The 24,528-nt window shown below is 44.7% G+C and overlaps 2 protein-coding genes across 10 annotated transcripts in view; one reads left to right on the top strand and one right to left on the bottom strand.

The window, feature by feature from the left end:
* Window positions 1-19,235, bottom strand: part of CRAMP1 (cramped chromatin regulator homolog 1) — a 46,657-nt gene extending 27,422 nt beyond the window's left edge. The window contains exons 1-6 of one of the 4 annotated variants that reach the window (XM_030482822.1): window positions 18,823-19,235; window positions 16,253-16,599; window positions 6,328-6,521; window positions 4,637-4,790; window positions 2,445-2,528; window positions 635-683 (exon numbers count right to left, since the gene is read on the bottom strand). In XM_030482822.1, the coding sequence (XP_030338682.1) occupies window positions 635-683; window positions 2,445-2,528; window positions 4,637-4,790; window positions 6,328-6,521; window positions 16,253-16,598 (827 nt within the window). In that variant the 5' untranslated portion in view covers window position 16,599; window positions 18,823-19,235. Of the gene's footprint in view, window positions 1-634; window positions 684-2,444; window positions 2,529-4,636; window positions 4,791-6,327; window positions 6,522-16,252; window positions 16,600-17,035; window positions 17,432-18,822 lie in introns of those variants that run through there. The other 3 variants (XM_030482821.1, XM_030482820.1, XM_030482819.1) reach the window with 3 other exon arrangements.
* A 2,421-nt stretch (window positions 19,236-21,656) lies between these two features.
* Window positions 21,657-24,528, top strand: part of IFT140 (intraflagellar transport 140) — an 84,376-nt gene continuing 81,504 nt past the window's right edge. For 4 of the 6 annotated variants that reach the window (XM_030482830.1, XM_030482826.2, XM_030482829.2 and 1 more), the window contains exon 1: window positions 24,301-24,430. The gene's annotated coding sequence lies outside the window, so the exon portion shown is untranslated. Of the gene's footprint in view, window positions 21,674-24,279; window positions 24,431-24,528 lie in introns of those variants that run through there. The other 2 variants (XM_030482827.2, XM_030482831.2) reach the window with 2 other exon arrangements.

Genomic DNA, 24,528 nt, shown 5'->3' on the forward strand with positions numbered 1-24,528 from the left:
ACTAAACTGCATAGAACTCATTTGGAAGCTCAGTTTCTGAACAACAAAAAAGTGCAATAGCAACTCTACATTTTATATAAGGTAAAGGCAAAACATCAGCAACTGCTGAGTGGGCAAATTCCTTCTCCTGTTGACAATAAACTTTACTTCACCAATCATTTGTCTGCTACAATGAAGCAGCCTGAAAGCACAAATGCTAAAAGTAAAAAGGGTTCAGTAGCCAACAGAAAATGGTACTATTTTCAAATTGATTTTCAAGACACACTTAGGACAAACCAATGCCTGCTGAGTGATACCTGCCTAATGGTCACACCACTTCAAATAATATCCTTTGAAAGAGATTTCACACAAGTTCTAATAGTACAGCAGCTTCTAGCCCCTTCCATATTCCCAACGTACACTGCCAAGACTGAACCCCACAATCCCACAATTCTTTCTTGAAGTTAAAGAGAATACTCTTAGGGAAGAGTATTCACGGTAAAGAGAGGAAAAACACCATACAAAACAAAGAATGGAAAAGGTCAATCTGCAGCTCTAAAGTAAGAAATGCCTCCTAGACTCTGGATGACCAATTCAACAGTCAAGCTGCTGAACAACCCAGTTTTAAGAGTTTCAGGAATGAGTTCTTACTTACCCAGCTTGAATGAGCTCATTGAGTTTCACCGCATTCTTGTCATCCATACCTTGAGACAATACAGTGAATTAGGATTTGAAGTGATACAGTCATGGCCTTTTTAGTGCTCTGATCAGTTTTCAATCTATTACATTTTATGCTCACATAGGATTAATGTGCATAAATATGCTATAACACACTCATGCTGAAAAGTTTCTGTTTTCATAATGTGCAAGCTTTACATGATCCTTGCCATGAAAATTATATTTTACTCATGGATTAAATAACCCTAGTTTGGGTGCTGGGCATTAATACAGCATATTACATAATACAGTCATCTTGGGTTGCTGGGCATTAATCTGACACTGCAGTATTAAAAAGAGAAGCTTCCTCATCTTCCTGCTCAATCTCTGTTGCTAAGGCAGCACAGTGTAACGGAAGAGCATCAAGCCCTCAGTGTTGAATGCAATAAAAAAAGTAAACAAAAATAATAAAAGGCACATGTAATTCTTTTACACTTTTACATTTTTAAATGGACATAATGGGAACTTGATTTATATTCCCTATTATAGTCAGGCCCAAATCTAGTTACGAAACAAGCAACCTCCCTCTAGCAATGCTGAAAGTATTCCCGATATGCTTGTGTGTCTCAGAAGCTCTATGTAAGTTATCTCAGTTTCTGGGAAGATGGGATTAGGTGAGTATCATAAGAGGGAGGCAGAGGAGAGGAGACAGGAGAGGGAAACAGTCTACTTTCACCAACTGCAGAGCAGACCTCTCAAACCTCTGGAGACAGGCTGAGAGAGCTGGGCTTGTTCAGCCTGGAGAAGAGAAGGCTCCTTAAGGGGAGACTTCGAGCAGCTTCCAGTGCCTAAAGGGGCTACAAGAAAGCTGGAGAGGGGCTTTGGACAAGGGCCTGTAAGGACAGGACAAGGGAGAATAGCTTTAACCTGCCAGAGGGGAGATTGAGATGAGCTCTTAGGCAGAAGTTCTTCCCTGCGAGGGTGCTGAGGCACTGGCATAGGTTGCCCAGAGAAGCTGTGGCTGCCCCATCCCTGGCAGTGTTCAAGGCCAGGTTGAACACAGGGGCTTGGAGCAACCTGCTCTAGTGGAAGGTGTCCCTGCCCATTGCAGGAGGGGTGGACTAGGTGACCTTTAAAAGGTCCCTCCCAACCTAAACCGTTCTATGATTCTATGAACATGGTACTAAGCATAAGCGAGATACCTTGCTAATGCAGCTAATCAACTTCCAGAAAACGAAGCAGCATTGGTACAGCAGATACTCATCCATCTACACTCTTCCTTATGGACAAAACTAGTGTCCAGGATTAACAAGGTCAGAACGTGTCTTGGTCAGCCAGTAAAGTTATTTCTGATTATGCTTTGTAATGCTCTTTCATCTTCAGGGTTCAATAAGCAAAGATTTAGAAAATGACTCGGACAAAGGCACCATCCCAGATTTTGATTGCATAGGCAGAAATAACTGTGGGTGCAAATGAGATCATTTACACATTTAATTGCTTTGTTTTCAAGAATAAAACAGAAAGATAACCTGAGCTGCACACACTTTTACTCATCATCTGTGGGTATTACATGCACTGTATCCCACAGATAGCAAAAGCTAAAGAAATCTTTTAAAGGAAACTAATGCAACAGACTAAGAAGGTCTTTAGAAATACAAATACATTTAATGAAAAGATACAACAAATCACAGCAATAGAATACAATGACCACAAACTCTGGGTAACTCAAAAGTGAAACTATTAGACATTCAAGGGTAGTCACTTCCAATTCTACCATACAAAAACAATTTTAAGTCATTCATACTCACATCCCCCAATCTTTTTCCTCAGTTCCCCATAGCAGATTAAGCCATAAAGCTCTAGGGAGGATTTCTTCAGCCCTTGAGAAAACACTGGAAAGCAGAAAAGGTGGAAGTGAGATACAGACTGCAGATACTCATACACAGCTACACTGCAGATACCCATTTCAACACTGAAAATGAGATAATTTTCAATGAGACAAACATCTCATGGAAGGCCAGACTGAGTTCTGTTTCAAGAAACACCGTAACGAGACAAGTTCACCAATTTCCTTTTGGTGACTTAAATACCTGGGAAATACAACATTTTTTTGGATTACAGAAAAAACAAAGCTGCTTCCCCAGGATATAAACAAATATGCAACAATTCAATATGCAAGATAAAGCTAGTTAATAATAAAGCTAACTCTGGCACCACTTAACTGTTTATGATTTCTAAAGGAGATGCCCAGATGTCCCCACAAAAATGCATACTGAACTCTTTCTTCTATGAAAATTAAGAAGCAGGTGTGAATTTTCCAGAAGACACAGAATGTTTCTGTGCACATGAATGCACTGTAGAGATTTAATGAAAGTTCTAGATTCTAAATTTTTATATGAAAATTTGAACACACATTGTATTCAACCTTACAAAGGTTTTTTGCCCTTTCTCATCAACACAGATTATGTGGACCTTATTATTGCTAATAGATCTAAATGCCTATGACAACACGGAAAGACAGTCCTGTGGTTTACAAAATGGGTTAGAATATTCATTCTTATCTATTCATCAAGAACTCAGTTCTCTGACTTGCAGACTCACTTAATCTCAAAATCCAGGTACACACACTACTATCAATACTAAGGCTAATACTAAGCTCTTGTACTAATTCTAGAATTCCTTCAGCCAATGACATCTCAGACCTTACAGGTATAGATACAGAACTTCACATTATCCAGAAGAGAGATGAAGTTCCCCCATGACTTTTTTTTTTTTAAAGTTCTTCCATATTGTGTTTGCTGTAACATTTGTTTTTAAACAAAATACCAATGGCTTCTTTAATCTTAAAATACTACCTTGCTTTAAAAAAGGAACTCCAAAATTCACGTTCTGACAGGTGTTTTACATGTGTAAGTCCTCCTTCACATCCTAGTCCACCAAATCTCAGGAACAGACAAAACCATTTCATAAAAGAGACTGTATCATACACTGTCTTTCCACTCTTCCAGCTTTTTTCAAGTCATTTCCATTTCTCATTAATGAGTTCTTTTTTTTTAACTAGAGAGGCTCTGGCCACAAATCACATAGATTAATTTACTACCCCAACTTTTGCAGATGTTAGAGTGCTGTATAAAGACCAGAAAAATCAACCGCCATGAAACTGCCATGATTTATGCAACTTAGAAAACAGCATCCTAAGTACAAGAAAGCCCTGGAGACCTTTACTTAATCAAGCTAACAAGAGAACTGACATTCTTCGTACTTTAAAAATCAAAAGAATTGGATCTCAGTAAGATCCGTTCACTCTGAAATAGACTTCTTTAAGCCATGACTCAGATGAGGCTACCCACAAACTGACTTGACTTCTCACTGCCTGTTACTGAAAAGAACAAATTTGATAAAAATCCATTATCAGTGATCATACATTAGTATTACTGTTACAAAACACCACTAGCAGTACATATGACTTCCAAAGAGTGGAATATGGCAGTGGGAATCCTAAATTACTGAACCAATTGTGCAACTTAAGGCTTATTTAAAGTGCGAGCGTATATTTCACCATTTACACTTGTAACAGACTTCCCCCTCCCCCCCCCGTCCCTCAAGAAGTACAAAGTAGTGCTGGAGTCAATTTGCTCGATGAAGTCATGCCTGACTAACATTTAGGCAGCTGTCCTCAAAGGTGTGTTCCTGAGGAGGAAAAAACCGCCGTATTTCCTTGAACCTGGCTTGTCCCCAGTATTAATGGTAGGATCGGTATTTATTGTGGTGTATTCATTTAAAAGCAGTGATACAAATACCAGCTTTTGCACAGCATTTTCCAAAACCCATGAACCTCAGTATGGCCACAATGATAAAAACACATGTTCACAGACATCCTATTCAGTACTCATTTTCTGATCTCCAGCATTCCTACTCTCCATGATGGCACTGAAAGGCAGGAATCCAACCCTCACGAGGCTGCAAGCTCTATGCTAAGCCTATGTCATTGCATACTCACCATTATCAAAGTCAATGTACTTGGAGATCTTGTGCCATGTGCGGTAGTAGAAGTGGCGGACCTGTTCCTTATTCTTCACCATGCTGGCTGGTTTGCCCTTCTTCTTGTATTTCAGAGCAATGTTGTTCTGGATAGCCTCAAAGTCCTTCCCATGCTAAATAATAAATAAAACAAATTTGTCATAAGGCAACAGAAACAATGACTTTGGGGGTTCTTCATAGCAAATCAGATTTTGAAAGTCACCAACAAAATCTTGGGTATCAAAACTCAACAGCAAAAGAATGACAGTGGTGTCCTTTATTTTATATAAAGTGCATTTCAGATGCCAAATTAATTACTTTCCAATTTCTTGAACTGTTTCAAAATAAAAACTATAAGTTGCTAGCAAACTTCTTTAAAAAAAAAAAAACCCAAACAACTTCACTCATAAATGTGCTGAGCAGCAGAACCGAAAATCCCAACTCTCTCCCTCAGATTTCTTTACTTTCCCCTGCATTTTCCCTCCCTCTCCCTCCTACCTCTATTTCTAACTAGGGGGAATGAAAAGCCTGTAATATTTAACACCTTCACTTCTATTTATAGTAAATTTGACGTTCCAGTCATTAGGAGTGTAAAATTTGAGTTTCAAATAATGCAGGAAAATACACTTTTTTTTTTTTTTTTTTAATAAAAACTTATAACAGAAAACACCGTTTTACACTGTAGGTCATTCCAAAGTTTATTCTCAGGGTAAAAATAAGACACTTAAGTGTTCCTTTAGTTGACTCTTGTAAAATCACTGGCATTCAAAAGAGGAAAATTTTATTTTATTTATAGTATCACTGACCTCCTGCTATCACAAAATTTCTTAGTATTCAAAAGAGGTTGGAACTGATTTAAATACAAAGTGTGAGAACCTCTTTTAAAAGTAACACAAAATGATTGGGAATGCGGGACCAAATTTTGGGAAGGAGTCCCAAATCCATCTTAGGGAAAAAAGTCAGAAGTTTTCTTTGAGTGATGAAGTGATTTAAAAATGACATGATTACCAGGACCATTACCGCAAATCAGAGGAGCTAAAGAGAGAAAACAGTGGTTTAAAAGTGTTTACTTTTTCCACACGATACATATGCATGAATCATGCCTACCACTAAAAAACATATTTGTAAGAAGATCCACATGTCAGAAGAAAAAACCTCACCAGCACCACTTTTGTTTTCCCCTTTAGTATTTTCATACAGAAGTGCTCTTAAAATAATCCTAAACAAGGAATACATTGTACACGTCATATGAGAGAAAAGATGATTTAACTTCTCCTTGTCTCAGCCCTACTACTGAACTAGCTCAAACCTTTCCGTGACCAAAGACCAAGCACAGTGCCAACCATTCTGATTAGAACAGAACGTATTTTCTTGTTTGAGAATATTACAGTGTGTGTTGCTTTGGAAAGTTGGGATGGGGACACTACACTATGCATTTATTCCTCGTTTGAAACAGAACTGTATTTGAAAAATAACTGAACTTATTATAAACATTTATGAATAAAACTCAAATATTTCACAAAAAAAAGCTTTTATCGCCAGCTGGTTTATAGCCAGCTGTACAAACGCATGTGCATACAGACACATTTTGCTCCTGCAAATCACAAATGCATCAACCTTCTCTAGGAATATTCAGATACTACACGAAGCCATCTGAGTGTGTTATTGTACCTCATACAGTCCCTCGAAGAAAGTATTTTTGTCCTCTGTGCTCCACGATTCCCACTGCCTCCTGACCTTCTTCCCTTCCTCCTTTTCTCCCGCTGAGGAGCCCAGGTTCCTTGCTGCTGACTTGGAATTCCCAGCAGGATTGCTGGGAGGAATTCCTGATGTGCCACCAGATGCAGCCCCTCCATTATCTGTTGCTGCAAAAACATATGACCAGAATGAATATTAAACCAAGAGGATGGCCATGGGTAGAGATGAGGAACTTGGAATTTTGAGGAACTCGGAATTTCCTCCTTCTTCATCACTCCCTTCTATACGAGGTTTTACTTTCAAGATATTTCACCTGAAATACAATTTTTTTGTATAACAAGGTTTGTATTAAAGAAATAAAATCTCGAAGAGTGAAAAACAAGGGGAAGGCTTCAATGGCAGATGTAAAGACAGATAAGCAGGAATATACTAAAGCAACCTCTAAAAGACATCATATACTCTGATGCTTATATACTGGTGTGCTTGAAGTTGCCCCTTTGCAGCCGAAAGGAACTTCTGAGTGATGCTAAACATGGATGTGACAATAAAGCAAACTAAATGACCAGGAGAAAACAGATGGAATTTCACATCCTTGTCTTTGGTCTTGATCCTACTGCCCCTGGAGTAACTGTGGTAACAACAGGACTGAAACGTGTCCACTGAAGTTCATCACATGACAATGGATCAGACATCTCAAGAGCCTGATCCTCAGTGTGAAGAGCACCACCTCAGACACCGAGCTCATCTAGGACAGCTCAAGGTATCCCAAAGATAGGGAAACCCTGAGTTGCCCCCAACCCCTTCTCCTTCCCTTGACCTTCTCCAACCTGCCAACCCCTTTTTCCCCAAATCGTGGTGGCACTTCTGAAAAAAGGCACAGAAGTGTCATCTTGATTGTATCTTTGTCAGTTATCGGCACCCCAAGGAACAGAGATCAGAAAAAAAACAAATCCCAAAGACCGGAAATACTGGAATGAGAATAAAGTCTGATGGAACCATGGGAATCTGCTGTTTATGCAAGTAGGGCACAGGAAAGAAAATGGGATGGAGAAACTGCAGGAAGGCAAGAGCCACATCTACTGCTGGAAGATTCCATTCTCTCACCTTGATTCAGATTTTTTGCTTTGTTTTGTTTTTAATTACCTCTGAAACTATGAGTCTTTCAAAGACATTTTGATCAGCAAAAACATTAGCAACTAACCTTAAATCTGTGATCTATTGACAACAGAAATCAAACCAAACATCATGCTTGGCTGACACTGTAAAAGATTATGAGAATGTTAATTTCAGTTACCGCCCTTTATAAAACAGAAAACATAAGCAAATACTTGGCTAGCCTTAGTTTATAAATCCAGCTTGTACAATACAGCAGTCCCAACTAGTTTCCTAAACATTTTTACACATTGGCACAGTTCTCTCTTTTCATATTTAGGCTTAAAATATTGTTATCTTTTAAAATTTAATTCTGTAAAGCAGTTTGTTTACCTGACAAAGTCAGTGGGTTTATATATATACATACATATAGATCTCATTCAAGACCCAGGATATCCCAGTTTGATAATCCTAGTATTATTAAAAAAAAGAGTATCAGAAGAATCAACTGTTACAGCCTTACTACGCTTTAGAGATTTGAAAGACTTGTATGTAAATCTGGACTGTAACTATTCAGTTGCAGTTTCAAAGTAATTCCTTTAGGTGACAAAATCATATTTTTCCTAATCCTAAAAATCTGTTTGTTCAAGTGATGAAGAACATTTGAAATCAAATCTGGAAGACAGTAAGATGCGTGCGAATACATTTTTTTTCCCTGCATACAGTATTTACTTGACAACAAACACGATATTGTGACAATTTTAAGATTAATGTTTCTTTTATTTCTATGAATGACTATTTGATCCTTTTGAAGAAAATGACTGTCACCACAGGAACACATACGAGGCAAAACATGAGAAAGAACTGGACATCTTGGAGAAAACCAACTTCTCAAATAAACACCTTCTCCATTTCCTAAAGCCTTCATCAGCCACTGATACAGTGCCAGAATTAAAATGCTTAACTTTCAATTACTGTGAAGGTAAAAAAAAAAAAAAAATTCCTTAAAATAAAAAGGAAACCATCACAAACCCTGAGTGCTTTAACAGATGGCTGAGGAGAAACTCAACAACTCTAAAGACATAGAATTGCTTCTTTGTTCTGCAAGTGTGGGACTGGAAGATCACAATGTGCATGATACAGAAATACAGATCTTAATATTTAAAATCTTTGGTTGAAAAAGGGGAATTCAAACACGTAAGTGCTCATACTCAATCTATATTCGCCTGGTGTTGCTAGCTCCCAATGGAAAAGATGTCCTATCCAGATAATTGTTCAGAGTACTGTAGATGAAGATCTAAAAATTCTAATATACTGTTACCTCAGAGATCTTCTATGCCATTTAATTCTTCCAGGAATGAAGTAGTTTGTTCTATCACTGCTTCACACAAACTTTCTTACTGCTGGGCATGGTAGTGTTTCTCACTGGGTTACCACAATCCACCCTAGAGTTCACTGGATCTCAGTAAGGTAGTGGATTGCAGTATACTCTAAAACACGGTATTATAAACCAATTCAGGGTAACAAGCCAAAGTAAAAGTAGTCATACATCATTAAATCGCATCCCATAAATTCATTCTTTCAATCTTACTGTATGGGATTCTTGTAACACACACAACAGCTAACAAGTTTTCATCCTTTCACAAACGATAGATGATGATGATCATTAATTCCCAACAACAGATTATTTAAAACTTTAGCAATGCATTAGAACAACAGGGTCCACAGAGGGCAGCCAGACCATTACTGCTGCAGCGCTCCAGGAGAGAGAAAGGGGCCTTGCTCTAACCATCTACATAGGTGCTTGTTCTAACGAAAATCGTTTCTAGAAGGAGAACGCTGCAGATGTGACACGGACAAGACGGCCATTCTCACACTGTCCACCCAGGCACCGGACTGGACACCCACACAACTACAGCCACAACAGCTCTTCCCCTTCACCCCAGGACACAGGGGAGCTCCAGCACACAAGGTGCAACACTGCAAGCCTGGAAACATCAGCTCTAAGCATTTCCACTCAGCCTGGTTTGCAAAGACATCAGGTTTCTGTACTGGTATTTGAACTATAACCCCCAACAAAGTCATGGCTCAGAACACCAATGTTTCAGAGAAACATACTCATTCCTTTTATCCAATTTTCTCTACCCACCTGTATGCCCCATTATTAGAACTTCATTTATCTGTGAATGGCGTAACGTCATCTCAAGCTCTATTTTCTGTAGTAAAAGCTGTTGTCTTTGTATTTCTAAGTAAAACACGAACACTTGCAAAAATTTATATAAAGGGACTTAAAGACTGCAATTAAAAAAACCCAACTGATATGAAAGTGACCAAATGCTGCATGGAATCAAACAATCATGTCACTGATAGCATCAGTGTGTGATCATGGCTACAGCCATGTTCAGTTCTTCCTTCTAGGCTCTACGTACCATTTTAGGGTTTGCTCTTCAACTTTCCACTGGCAGCTCTTACATGCCAGCCAGTTCCTAACTTCTGTGACGGATTCCACATCCACAAAAGCTGAAATCCACAGAGTAAACCCCAATATACCCATAGAATCATAGAATGGTTTGGGCTGGAAAGGACCTTAAGATCATCGAGTTCCAACTCCCTGCCATGGGCAGGGACACCTCACACTACACCATGTCACTCAAGCCTCTGTCCAACCTGGCCTTGAACACTGCCAGAGATGGAGCATTTACCACTTCTTTTGGCAACCTGTTCCAGTGCCTCACCACCCTCACAGGGAAGAACTTCTTCCTTATATCTGACCTTAACTTCCCCTGTTTTAGTTTGAACCCATTACCCCTTGTCCTACTGCTACAGTCCCTTATGAAGAATCCCTCTCCAGCACCCCTGTAGGCCCCCTTCAGATACTGGAAGGCTGCTAGGAGGTCTCCATGCAGCTTCTCTTCTCCAGGCTGAACAGCCCCAGCTTTCTCAGCCTGTCTTCATGTGGGAGGTGCTCCAGCCCCTGATCATCCTCATGGACCTACTCTGGACTTGCTGCAACAGCTCCATGTCCTTCTTACCTTCAGGACATCAGAACTGCATACAGTATGCCAAGTGGGGTGTCACAAGAGCAGAGTAGAGGGGCAGGATCACCTCCTTCGACCTGCTGGTCACGCTTCTTTTGATGCAGCCCAGGATACAGTTGGCTTTCTGGGCTCAAGTGCACACTGAAGCAGCTCATGTTCAGTTTCTCATCATCCAACACCCCCAAGTCCTTCTCCACAGGGCTGCTCTGAATCACTTCCCCTCCCAACCCGAAGCTGTGCCTGGGATTGCCCTGACCCAGGTGTAGGACTTTGCACTTTACACTGTTGAACTTCATGGGTTGGCATGTACCTCTGCATAGGCTGAGGTACACAATCTCTTATTGGTGTTCTACAGGGTTAGCTTTCAAAATCTCAGCTTCTTCAGGAGTCACCAGACAACTGCACGTGGAACATCCATGCGGGAGTACTTTATAAATGACATAGTACTTTCCCATACTCTTGCATGCCCCAGGCCAAATGCTGAGTGTCAGGACACTGAACTCGCTCCCCAAAGCCCAGGATGTGAATGCCAACTTGTAACATGCCAGAATGTTCTGAAGGAAACCTTCTTTCTTCTCTTTTGGCTCATACAGGATCCAATAGCAAGGCTAAACTGCACAAGATCCCCTTCAAAAGTGGTTTCAATACGATTCCCATTTAGAAGGCCCTAACAGAAAGCACCTTTGACTTTTTATTCCCACAAACCTGCATTAGTGCTCAGCAGTCTCATGAAATGTACATCAAAGCATCTGTCACCAACATAGCTGGGTAAGCTGCCACCATCTATACTTTCCAGAAAGCTTCACACGCATTCTGTGATCCTCAACAAGCATTTACTCCTCAAATGTAATGAAAAAGCAATCTAAGATGAATGTCCAAACTTTCTTTCTGATTGTCTGGCAAACAAGCCCCATTTCTAGCCACGTATCTTTCTAATGGCAGACACTACACCATCTGCCTCACTGAAGACATGAATCAGGTGATCCCACAGAAAGTGTGTGTGCTTTAGGAATTTAAGAGAAGCCACTTGCTCTGTGGAAGCACAACCCAACAAAACTGCAGGCTGGATCCAATTTACTTTTGTCACCAAGAAATGTAGTTGAGAATAGCATACAGATGAGAGGGAGACAGACAGACACATCCCCTGCAAGTCCACACTTCATTCTGAGTACTAACATCTTCACCAGAAAACAAGTTTCTACCTTGTGTGCCACCTCAGTAAATAGTTTACCTAAGAAGGGTAAGCCCAGGACAGCTTATACCATATGGCATGGTTACACCACAAGTGCTCTTGTTACGAATCAACATCCTGTTGTGTTCTAAACACAACAGGTAACTGTCCTACAATACCTGGGATACAGACACCCCAGCTTCTTCTACCTCTTATTATTTAGAAGACTTGCACAACCAAGATGTAGTTGAATGTGTTTAAACAAACACACCGCCAGTTCTCAACTGGAGCCTACAACAAAACTCAACCCAAGGCTTGCTTTTCTATGGACAGTATAGATTTAATATATGATATTCCAAATGCAGCACTATCTGAGCTAACCATGCAGAGCTGTAAGAAAATAAACATGGTTTATTACGAATTTGGTTATTCCCACATCTCCAGTAAATCATTATTCTCTCACCCTTCCATTAGAAAACACCCATAAAGCCTCAAATGAGGTTCCACCTAAACCACATGGTTGTGCAGCCCTGTGGGCAGGCACCTTTTGAAGTTCAGTAGCTACTGCACAGGGCACATGGAAAAATCCTCCTCTTGTGGTATGGGATGAAATACTGAGGAGTTTTGGTCCTGAGACACTTTCAAAGGGAGGGAGGGAAAAATGGGGTACACGGAAAGGCAAAGAATGAAAGAAAAACATGTCAAGATGGGATGGAAGGAGAAGTACCAAGTGTAAATGAGATGGACAGAATTAAGGAGAATATTATAACAAGGGACCATGCCAGTAGTTTTTGGACATTCTTGCCCTAGATAAATAATGCTGGAGGAATGCCATTTCAAATGAAGGTTACGATATATTCTGCAGCATACAAATTTGGGAAGATACTGCAAAATCGTATTGTAAGCATATCCATTGGATACCTTGGTATATGCATCCTTTCCACAGGAGAGGACGGTACCTGATTTAATCCACATGGTACAGGACATGCAACTTCAGTGCACTGAAACAAACAGGACTGGTATCTAGCAAGTTTTCTACGATGCCAAAAGATGGAATGTTTTAATTCAATTAATGCTTTCAGCTGAATAATTCTTTTTTTCAAGAAAGAACTGCTTGTTACTGCAAAACAGATCCAAATACTTGTTTAGGCCATTCTGCATGTTTTATGAATAAATCCAGAGCAATGACATGAAAGACATCTTCAAGCTTCAGCTCACCACCATTAGATTTTCTTACTATTTCCTCCTGACTTCATTGTGCATTCAGAAAACAGATAAAAACATGGAAATGGGAATACTCTAGTTCAAACTAAATCTATGGCACATGATGGTAATGTATTCCATATTTGCTTTTATCAAGGTGGGCAAAACATACACATGCATAGTCTAACCACTCGCTTCACGGAAAAAGCCCCAGAACACACCTTAACCTGGGGTGTATTTGTATACGAGAAGTTCTCAGAAATCCCTCTTCTTCATCAACCTTAGACTGGTCTGCTTCCTCTCCCTCAATGAACCTCCCTGCTTTCGAACTCACATAATAAACTGTCTTCACTCATTATTCCTTCAAGTTCCTCCGATTTCATGCAAGTCACTTTAAGACTTACTTCCAGGCATTCATACTTGAAAAGGTGTGCATTAGTTGAGGTGGAGGCTACAAACTTGAAAATAAAAAGATGACCAACATTTTAAAATAAGGCAATAAACATTCTAAAAACAATGCACAGATTTGTGCAGGAAATTTAATAAATCTTTCAGCAATTCAAAACTAAATGGCTGTTCAAAGTGAAATAGTTTTCAAAGTTTATTTTACAATGCTACTTTCTATGGAATTCCTGCCTTTAACTTGAAAGAGCAACTCAGTAGACAAATGGCAAGAGACAAAATCCAAAGACTCGATTAAAAATTATGTCAGGGTAATCTGAAAATTAGCAATATGTTTGTACATTCTACTAGGCAGAACTAGAGAATTGCTATCAACACTCTTCCATGAACCATAGTAAAGTTGAAAAGTCAGCAGCTTCTGAATGGGCAAACTCTTCCTACCCTTTACAATGAAGTTTACTTCATCAATACTTCATCTGCTACAATGAAGCACCCTGAAAGCATAAATGCCAAAAGAAAAAAGGGATCTGTAACAGATAGAAAATAACAGCATTTTCAAATAGCTTTTAAAAACATGATTAGGACAAGCCAATGTCTGCTGAATAACTACAGTTTGAAAGAAATTAAGTTTTTTAATTACACTCCTTAGGAATAGCCTTTGACAGACTTTTCACTTTAGAATACACAGATTCTAAAGCCAGGACCACTTTAACACAATTTTAAGGGTTAATAAAATTTTAAGGGTTACAATAGCATTACTGACAGACTATGATAAAACCAAGTCTCTGGTATCACTGGACCAAGCAGAAGCGTGGTCTAGCCACTCTGACTGGCCAATGTCAAAAATTGCCTTTGCAGCCATCACCCTGACTGTGACATACAAATGGAAAAGCTGCCAGTTTTCAGAGCCCATCCAAAGCACAGGCATTTGAGCTTTTTAGCATTTTCGTACTTAACAAGGGGCAGAGAAAGTTGGTGGAAGGATTCAAGTCCGATATTTATGAGTAATCTTCATCCTTCCATTAGTTCCCTATGGGAAGCTAACTCTATGAGACACTTCATTCAGCACGCAAAGCCCAATAAATTCTGATCACAAGACATTCCATTAGGGGGAATTCAGACAAGCCTGGAAAACCTCTCAGTATGCATCCCTGAATGTAAAGAATTCAGATTAGAATGGACTCCACTCTGTGGCCCTGTTCTCCAAGATTTGACAGTTAGAATGTCAACAGTATCAGAGAAATCAACTTTAATGCATTCACACCAGAACTAGCCAGGCAGAGCTCTGGCTGGTCTTACAACTCAAAGTGAAAGCACAACCATAATTCTACCACTGTCTGTCACTCCTGGGGATTTAAGAAGTTTCCCCAAACCTGACACTACAGTCAAGTACAGTGATTACAAACACCATCTATGACCAATTACTGAAATAGCATTTTCTGTTTTGTATATAATTTTATTGAGATTATTCTGGAATTTGAATTGCAAAATAAACAAAATTTGCCTTCCAATCGTGTCAATACACCTAGTTAAAAATTGTTTTGTTCACACACGTGCACACTTCTGGAGCAATAGAATAATTTCAAATGCATACATTCGACCTGTCAATCATGGACAACATGTATCCCAAAGAAACACCTCCTCGCATTTAATTCTACTTACAATCCTTGAAATAATGATCTTTAGCTAAGCACTCCGGGGTATTCCATCTGCTTATTTGGCTTCATGCAACCAGGAGAAAAATTACATAGGCCTTTCGGTTCTACCCTCTAACATCACACATAGGAGTTCTTCACTTAAAAAGTTTAAGATATTAAAGAGGACTTACTAAGGTATTAAAAACCAATACTTTAGTCAATTATATGAACTAAACAAATAGCAACCAAGTTCAATAATTTTATGGTGATATGGCAATAACTAAAATACCGCAATTGGCACTGCTTTATAATACAAAACCATCACAATCCACTATGTTCACCTCAGGCACAGGCTACTGCAATGGACCAAGGAGTGAGACGATCTCCAAGGCACATTTATGCTACATGGAGTTTTATTTCACTTTAGCAGACAAGAGTAAACTTTGTTATTTCAAATGTTGAAGAAATCTCCAAGAGTTGTTTTCCTCAAAAAATTATCAGACAATAACACCCAGTATGTTTGCAGGAGGTATCCAAAATCAGTCTCAGGTGCAGCTCAACAACAGTGCCAGGTATCATCCAGTAACTGCTGAGCACACACAATAGCACCAAGACATTCAAACATCCCTCTGTTTTTGAGCTACTCGAGTAAGAGAGAGAGTTGAAAAACACCCAAATTCTCATTTGCAATGCTGAAGTGACAAAGCATGTGTGTACGTACGTACAAGACAGATGTGTACAAAATCACCTTAATAAAAACTCAAGTTCCATGGAAATGCCCAAACTGTTCTGAAACAGTAACGCAGGACTCACAAAATCTTAGAAACAAACATGTCAATATGTGTATTTCCTAGCTGGTTCCAAAATAATTCTTGGGGTAAAACAGTCATAGAAAGAAATAATTGTAGGAAACCAACAATGTCTTGTGGATTGGGTTTTTTCCCCTTTTTTAACTAGTACCCAGTGAATATTTTGTTGTTGAACAGAATTCAGAGCACAGCCACCTGATTACACAGCTAGCTACAGTCTGATTTCCTAACCAAAATACAGCAATTTCCTAAAACTCAGAGGTGAAATGCAGGAATTAAAGGTTTGTTTCAATAATAGAGATTTTTTTTTCCTGCTTCACAGACACATCCAACCCCCCCCTGTTTCTGAGAGTGTAAAGAGGATAGTGGGCAGCAGAGAAGCTGAAGCCTTGGGACACAAAGAAGATTTCAGCTAGTGTGAGAAACAAGCCCAAAACACCTTCCATTAAACCAAACAAAAGATGGAGGAGAATGACAACCCCCAAGCCCATAGGTGACCCCCCCAACCCCTTGCCTGTGTGTTTTAAGGGTGCCAAAATACTATACCTTTGCCTTTTGCAGCAGCGCTGCTGCCAACTGAGGAGGATGCCTGGGAATCCTTCTTCAGCCTCTTGCTCTGAGGTCTGACGCTGGACCTGAGAAAATGATGCTGGTCCTGGCTGTGGGAGGGCTGGAGGGAGGCCGGGGCCTGCGACAAGCTGGGGTTTGGTGGGGGGCTGCTGTTAGTGTTGTTGTTAATAATCTTCTCTTCTTTCTTTGTGCTGCTGCTGCCTGGAGCTGCCTCTCCTCCTCCTGCCCCTTCTTCTTCCAGGGACTCCTCATCTCCTCCTGCTCTCTTGCCCAGCTTTTTCACCCCTTCCTCCCCGCCACTCTCTCCCAGTTTCACTGTCATCCTGTTGGGGAGGAGAGAGAGAACAGAGGGGGACACAGAGTGAGGCCAGGGAGCCCCCCAGAGAGGGGGAGAAATCCCTGGGCTGCGAGGGGAGAAGTTTAGCTGCAGAAATTCCTCTCAACATGGCCGCCGTTGTTTGTTACTAAATCCCCTTTCGTTTGCTGTCCCGACCCAACAACCTGTGCCGAGGGCGGGAGGGGGAATGCCCCGCCGGAACCGCCCTCAAACCGCCCCAAAAGGCAGCCGGGCTCCCCCGGCAGCCCTCGGGCACCCTCCCGAAGGGCTTCGGGGCGCCTTTGGCGGAGAAATCACCCGGCCAAACTCGAGCGTGGGGAAGCGCTCGACAACCGCCGAGAGGAAAGGCAAAGGCAGCCGCCGAGCCCAGCGGAGCGGAGCGGAGCAGCGCAGCCGGGCCGGCGCCTCGCCCCCCATCCTACCCCTTCCGCGGCTCCTCGGGCCCCGGGGGGCTCCTCTTCCTCCTCACCATGGAGCCGAGGCGATCCGGCCCGCCACGGGGGGGGGGTTCATGTTCCGAGGCGCGACGGCTTCTCCTCCTCCGTGCGTGTGTGTGTGTCTCTGGGGCTGGGACTGGCCGAGGCTACCGAAGGGCTCCAGCCCCCCCCCCCCCCCCCGGCACCTCTCCGCCGCTCCCCGCGGGGCAGCCCCGCGCCCGGCCGCCTCCTCGGCCGACAGCACCGCGCCGCGGGCCGGGCGCCTGTCACCGCGGCCTCGAGGCGGCCCCGGCGGCACCCCCGGCGGCTCGAGCTCGGGGGCTTGTCATTTCATTAACGCGAACCCCTTTTATTCTTCTCTTTAATTTCAAGGGCGACAAACTCCGCAGACATCTGCTGTGCCTTTTCCCCCCCTCGCCTCAACAGGGCCAATCAGAAAAGTTGTTTTAAACCATCATGTGCTGGACAACCACTGCTGGACCAGCAGAGAGGCATCACCTGAATCCCAAATCCAGCATCTGGACATGACCACTCACCCTGTGCCTCGCTTCATACATCCCCTCAGTTCCACAATTTGGAGGTTTTTGAATGCTTGGAATGAAACACCAGACACACACACACCAGCTTTAAGGAACTAAATTATATTAGCTGCTAAAACCCAACAACTGGTTGTTGGTTTTTTTACACTTAAAAAGCATAAAAATATTACACCATATCTGCAAGAAGTCAATGTCCAAGAAGGAAACCACTCACAGCAAACCAGCAAGGAGCAGCTGCCTTGTCACCAGAGCAGGAGCCACAGCCCAACTTTAATAGAGGAGAAAAAGGTAAGAACCAACAAGAGAAGGAAATTCTGGGTATCACCAAGAATGGGATTGCTACAGATGAGCCTGACACCAGAACAGCATTGTTTTGAATAAGCAAGATGCATCCACTTTGCATGGTGTGCAAATTGGTGAAATCTCGGTTTATGGGTTCTATTTCTACCATTAAAATGGTGCTTTTCCCTCTAATGATTTTCAACTAAACCAATTCAGAACTGCGATGGGCAATGCTCCATTATTTGCAAACACTCAGTAAACTGATATGAACTGTGGCTCTAAACTTATATTAAAACTCACTTTACTATCCAGCTAATTAGGGACTAAGGTCCCTAATTACAGACACAAGCTTGTTCTCCGCACCACAAAACCTACAGTGATTTCAGTTATATTGAGGACAGAAATCTTCCCACTTTGACAGTCTATGCTCAAAACCTTCACTCAAATAAGACTTCAATCTCCTTGATTTTAAGTTTAGTTTTATTTCCCTCAGTGATTACCGAGGGGAAGCCAAAGAGACACATCCTGGTGCAGACACCAACGAGGGCGGCAACTCCCAGCGCCCGCCCCACGTCCCAGAGCCGTCTCCTCGCAGCGTCCCGCCCCCCGGCACTGCCCTGCGCCCACCTCGCCCCTCTCGGGGACTTTCTCTTCCGTTCTCACACTCCCTTTTTCTTCCAGCGGGAAAACCTCAACCTCGCTGCTTCGGTCCCCTGGACCTCCACGCTCGGCCGCTGTGCCCTACGGCACCCGGCTCCCCTCAGGCAGGACGCTTTCCCCGCAGGCCCCGGCGGCTCCGCTCCCGGTTGATCGATGGGCCGGACAGGACAGCCAGGCCAGGCCGGTGCCCCCGGGATACGGCAGACACCGCGGGGCCCAGGGCGCCGTTTCCCCTCCGTTCCCAGCCCGCTCCACCCCACGGGAGTCCCCGTCCCCAGCCCCGGGCCTCACCTGCCGCATCAACGCCGCCGCGCAGCCTCCGCGCTCCAGCTCCCCCGCCGGCGGCTGGCTCAGGTCTTCGGGCACCCGCAGCCCCAGGCACCCCCAGGCTGCGCCCCAGACCCGCCAGCTCGGGAGGAGGCCGGCACGACCTGCAGCCACCGCGGGCCCCAGCGGCCCTCCCAGCTTTGCTGGCGGCGGCAGCCCCGCTCCCGGCCGCGGGAGGCGACCTCTCTTCCCCGCGCTCCTCCGAAGCCGCAGTCCCGGCACCGCCGGCTGCCCCCTCGGCCTGAACGCGCCCTCCCCGGACCCGCGGCTCAGCTGGCGGCCGGGGCTGGGCCCGGTGAGCTCCGGGTCGCGGTGCTCTCGGGCCGCGGCGGCTCCGCTTCCTCGTCACCCTGCGCCGGGCCGCGGGGGAGGGGCAAGACGCGGCGCGCGGGCCCAGCTGAACGCGCCGGCGCTCCCCGCCCCGGACCCCAAACAAGGCGCCCCATTGGCTGGCGGCAAGCGGGAGCGAGGCGGGGGGCGGGGCCGGGGCGCTCCCGCAAGCCAAACAAAGCGCGGCGCGGGGAGGGTGACGACAGCTGAGTGCTAAGGGAGAGGCAGCAGCGGGTGTCCGTCAGAGGGGGAGGCGAATCCCGACGGCGGGCTGCTGATTGGTTGAAGGAAAAACCAATTGAGGGCCCTATAGGCGGGGCCTGGGCTACCATTGGTCAGACCGCCGGTAGATCATCAGCTGCCTGACCAATGGTAGCTCGGATCGCAGCGTTCGGCGTTGCGTGTACCGCCTGCCGGGAAAGCGGGGCTTCCGCGGTACGGCGGCGCGCGGCTGAGACGCGCGCCCCGCTGCCCTTCCGCCGGCGCGGCCGCTGGTGGTGGCGCCTCGGCCCGGCTGCAGAGGTGATGCGGGGCTCCGCTCGCCCGGAGAGGTCCGCTGGCCCTGGCAAGGCTAGGTCGCGGTGCAGGGCCCCGCTGTCTGTGCTCTCCGCGGAGCCGGCAGGGATGGCGCCGCACTGCCCCCCGGGGAGGCGCGGGGCTTGGTGCCGAGCACCCTGTCGCAGCGTGCGCTTGGCGGCTCCGTGGTGTCGGCTGAAGAACCGACCGCTTCTCGCTGCCGTTGTGGGAGGGGAGCGGTGCCGCCGAGCCCGCGCCTCACCGCGCGCTTCTCGCTGGATAGGGGTGTTAATTAAAGACGTTCGTCAGCTTTTTGTGGTTCGTAGAGGTTACAGATAGCACATGAAATGATAAACGCGACGTCTCCTGGGAACGCCGTGTGTGTGCACAACCCCGGTCCTCCCGCAGAGTTTGCACATCTGCAGCTGCCCTTCGCAGCTGGGATCTGGGTTTTCAATAAACTGACGCCAGGGTTTCACAGCTTCAGTCAGTGACGGACTGAATTAAAGGGTGAATTCCGTTTGCTGACCTAAAGTTTTGGCCTGTTTTCCAGTGGCTGCTCTCTGTTACTTTAATAGGGTGACTTCATGTTAACTGTCAGAATGATTTCCAAAAATCCTGCAACTAGTACTGCACGAGATTTCATTTCCTTAGTACATCCCTTGTGGGAAGAACGTTAGATGATCCTCTTTTTGTAACATTGTGCCTATCATAGCAGGGAAAGGATGCCTTAGTCCCCTTCTGAGGAGAATCCTCATAACCTGTAGCTTAGAAGTCAATGTCTTAACAATTTAAACTTTGTGATGGCATCTAAATTCTGGAAGATTGGGCTCCCATGGGGTGTTGCAAGTTTAGTCTTAGGATGGTGAATTACATGCCTTGGGCTCTGTGTCATTTCCTATAAATATGCTCTGAAGCATATCTGTGAGTAACCAAGTATATTGCTATAAATGGAATTTGTAAACAAAAGAGCCAAACTGCTTCATGGTCTTGTCTCCATTGTAGAGCTTTGCATTTAAATTTAAATCTTAAATATTTTTTGGTGTGCCTTTTTTTTTGGGGGGGGGGGGGGTTTGGTTGGTTTGTTGGTTGTTTTTGTAGGGTTTTGTTGTTTTGCTATAATGTAGCACAAGATCATACAGCTTATTTTTGCCAGTTGGTTTGACCACAACCAAGTTTAACAGTGCTGACAGGAAACGATGCATTTGCCATCTGCAGAGCCATATATTTCCATGGAGCTTTGCAAAGCAAAATGAAGATACATGCAGCTCCCCAAGGAGCTCAGAGTTGAAGGTTTCCACTCTGTATGTAAATAACTTCATAATCTTGAATAGCCTCATTGCCTCAAGTGCACTGTTAGGGTGTGAAATTGCTCGTGTGTAAATGTTTGTGAAAGAAAAACTGAGTGAAAAGGAGCTGGACAAGAGCTGAGGGGCAGGGGGTAGGTTGAGGTGTAAAAAGACACTTGAAATCTCATTCGTTCTTTTTTAACAGTAGGGAGGGTCCATGGTCCTGCTTTGGCAGACCTGCACAGATACAAAATGCACACTGTCTTTCAGTGTTTGTTGGCAGGGTTTTCTAGGCTAGGCAAGAAGGTTAACCTGGATTTGTTGCACATCCTGTATATTTTCAAGTATGAATAAGAAATTGCCTTTCTAATAGAGCACACAATGCAGAACGTCCAGCAGAAGGGCAAGGTTAATACTTTTGGTTTATATTGAGGTGTTTTTACTTTTGCATCTAATGTGCATGATCATTACATTCATTATAACATGAAAATACTTTTCCAAAGCTCTTAGTTGTCAAAAGCCAATATAGCAGATGTTGTCCTGTATTTTCCTTTTAGGTTACTTAGAAGCTACTACATTCCATTTGTAACTCATTTGTTCTTAAAAGGCTTTTAAGTTGTTTAATCTGGCAAATGATAATGGATGATCTTTATGTTACCAAAGAGTTCTTTCCCATTCAGGTAAGAGGATTTAAAGTGAAGGTCAGACTTTTGTTGTTAATCCTTTATGACTTACTAAATAGGAAGCATCTAATCATGCAACTTTATGTTTTTTTCTCAGCATGTGAGGTCAAGCCCTTAGAGGAAGGGATGAAATGCAGTGTGTGTGACTACACTGCTGCAGCCTGTTGTTAGCCTGTCCTGGAACTTCAGGGACTCAGAGCTATTAGACATCTTTTACAAGTGCAGCACTCAGAAGAGAAGATCTTAGGGTGCCCTGTTCATTTGTCTAATTGGGATATAAATCCTTTACAGCAGGGCTTCTCTGTTGAATATTGGAGGGCGGGAAACTTTAATTTCCAGCTAAGCCTGCACAAGTAGGGATATGTAGTTTACTTATTGGGCAAAATTTTGTGTAACATTGAACCAGGCAATTATGAAAGCTGTAAAAATGGACACTTGAGCAGAGGCAGTTTCTGGGATTTTTAGATTATTTTTCTTCCAGCCCAGAAAGGGATGATGGGCCAGACAATGGCTCAAGGCTCCGACTGGGCAGGTAGTTCTAACTTGATTGTACTGTGTGCAATTGTACTTGATTGTACTGTGACTCTGTAGTTACAGTAGTTTTCTCATTAGCCTGGTTGTCTGAGAAAACAAGACATCTGCACATGTGGTCTGCTCAAATACTCAAGTATGACAATATAAAAAATACAATGGGCACAGTGCAAACAGTCAGCTGGACAGAGCCAAGTGAATTACTGACTGGACTGTGGGAGTGCCACCTGAGTGAGCTCATGATGGCATTACATGTCCAGGAATCCACCAAGAAGAGATGCCATGAATGACCTTGTTAGAGCTGATGCCTCGTAAGGGAGAAGATGGAAAGCTGCAGGAAACAAGACTTTGTCAGTTCTCCTGCTCGGCAAATAATTTGTTCCAGAGCAAGTCACTGAGCTTGTAGCAAGAAGGTGTGAAGCCAGTGTTTTGTTTCCCTGGCTAAAGCCTATCTGTAAGTTCTGGAAGAGACACAGTGGATTTTAATGCAGCTTACCTCCCACCTTGTACTTTTTCCTACTTGCTAACAAAACTGACCTTTTTTTTGGGTCAGAAGTGTCCAGGTAATTGCTGTATCCATGGAAAAAGGAAATGGTGTGAAACACCACATGAATTACACACCATGTCACACATGGCTGGAGTCAACATAAGTAGTGCATGCAGAAACTGTTTGTGACAGCTGTGCCAGAGATGTGGCGGCTTCTCATCTGTATGGAAGTGTTGTGACATCAGAGAAATTGCAAATAATTGTGGAAGTGACAGAGGAATGAGGATTGAGTCTTGAATTCTCTCTGTTGAACTTGTTGGGTAAAGATGGCTGCTAAGGCTGAATGCAAGTGTGGGGAGCGTGTGTGAGGGCCGCCGCAGGAGAGCTGTGCGGGACTGCCTTCACTTAGAATCATAGAATCCCAGACTGGTTTGGGTTGGAAGGGACCTTAAAGCTCATCCAGACCCAACCCCCTGCCACGGGGAGGGACACCTTCCACTAGACCAGCTTGCGCCAAGCCCCGTCCAGCCTCGCCTTTAACGCTGCCAGGGATGGGGCAGCCTCAGCTTCTCTGGGCACCCTGTGCCAGCACCTCACCACCCTCACAGGGAAGAACTTCTGCCTAAGATCTCATCTCAGTCTCCCCTCTGGCAGGTTAAAGCCATTCCCCCTTGTCCTGTCCCTACAGGCCCTTGTCCAAAGCCCCTCTCCAGCTTTCTTGTAGCCCCTTTAGGCACTGGAAGCTGCTCTAAGGTCTCCCCTTAAGGAGCCTTCTCTTCTCCAGGCTGAACAAGCCCAGCTCTCTCAGCCTGTCTCCAGAGCAGAGCTGCTCCAGCCCTCGCAGCATCTCCGTGGCCTCCTCTGGGCTCGCTCCAACAGCTCCACATCCCTCTTGTGTTGTTGCCCCAGAGCTGGACGCAGGACTGCAGGGGGGGTCTCCCCAGAGTGCAGCAGAGGGGGAGAATCCCCTCCCTCGACCTGCTGCTCATGCTCTGGAGATGCAGCCCAGCACACAGGGGGTTTGTGGGCTCAAGCGCTCACTGAAGCTGGGTCATGGGGAGCTTCTCAGCGACCAACACCCCCAAGTCCTTCTCCTCAGGGCTGCTCTCAATTCAGTATGTTACTTCTAGGTGTTACTACAAAAACTTGGCTGCTCTCTTGAAAAGTTACCCAATTCCTCTTCCCACAAAAGCTCTGGAGGAGCTGATGTCCTCTGGGCTGTACAATCATACACGGTTATGAGATGTGTTTATATTTCACTAAGTCCCGGCTAGACCAGGCTGTCGCATCGGGCCTTGGTGTGTTTGTGATGGAGTGTGCACTTCCCGGGAGCGGGCAGCTGCGCGTTCCATCCTCCGCGCTAGTTCTTCACGGGTTAATGCACGCTGTACTGAGCGCTGCTGCTGACGCCTGACCAGGCTCCGCTCGGCTCGAAGCACCCGCGGCCGCTCGCCTGGGGCGCAGAGCGGAGCAGGCCCCGGCGCTCGGCACTTTCCGTCTCTCTCCGCTGTGCCAGGGGATGGCTTCGGTTGTTTCCGTGACTCTTCGGCTCCAAGTCGGGAGTTTCCGTGCCCGGACTCTCCCCGTTGTCAGGGGTAACGCAAAGCATCTCGGAGCGACTGCGGCCTTCGGCGCCGGGCCGCGCTCCGGGACTGCCGGCGGGTAAGAGCGGAAGGAGGGCGCTGGCCAGAGCGAAGGCGCCAGGAGCCCTCCGCGGCTTGGCCGGCTTCTTCCCGGTCAGTGCGGGCCCGGTCTATGGGCGCGGGGTCGGTCGCGATCTGCCTGAGGCTCCGGGGCGGCCGGGCGCTGTGACGGGAGCGGCCGGGGCTGCCGG

The sequence above is a fragment of the Strigops habroptila genome, chromosome 4 (genome assembly GCF_004027225.2).
Source record: "Strigops habroptila isolate Jane chromosome 4, bStrHab1.2.pri, whole genome shotgun sequence".
NCBI classification, from domain to species: Eukaryota; Metazoa; Chordata; class Aves; order Psittaciformes; family Psittacidae; genus Strigops; species Strigops habroptila.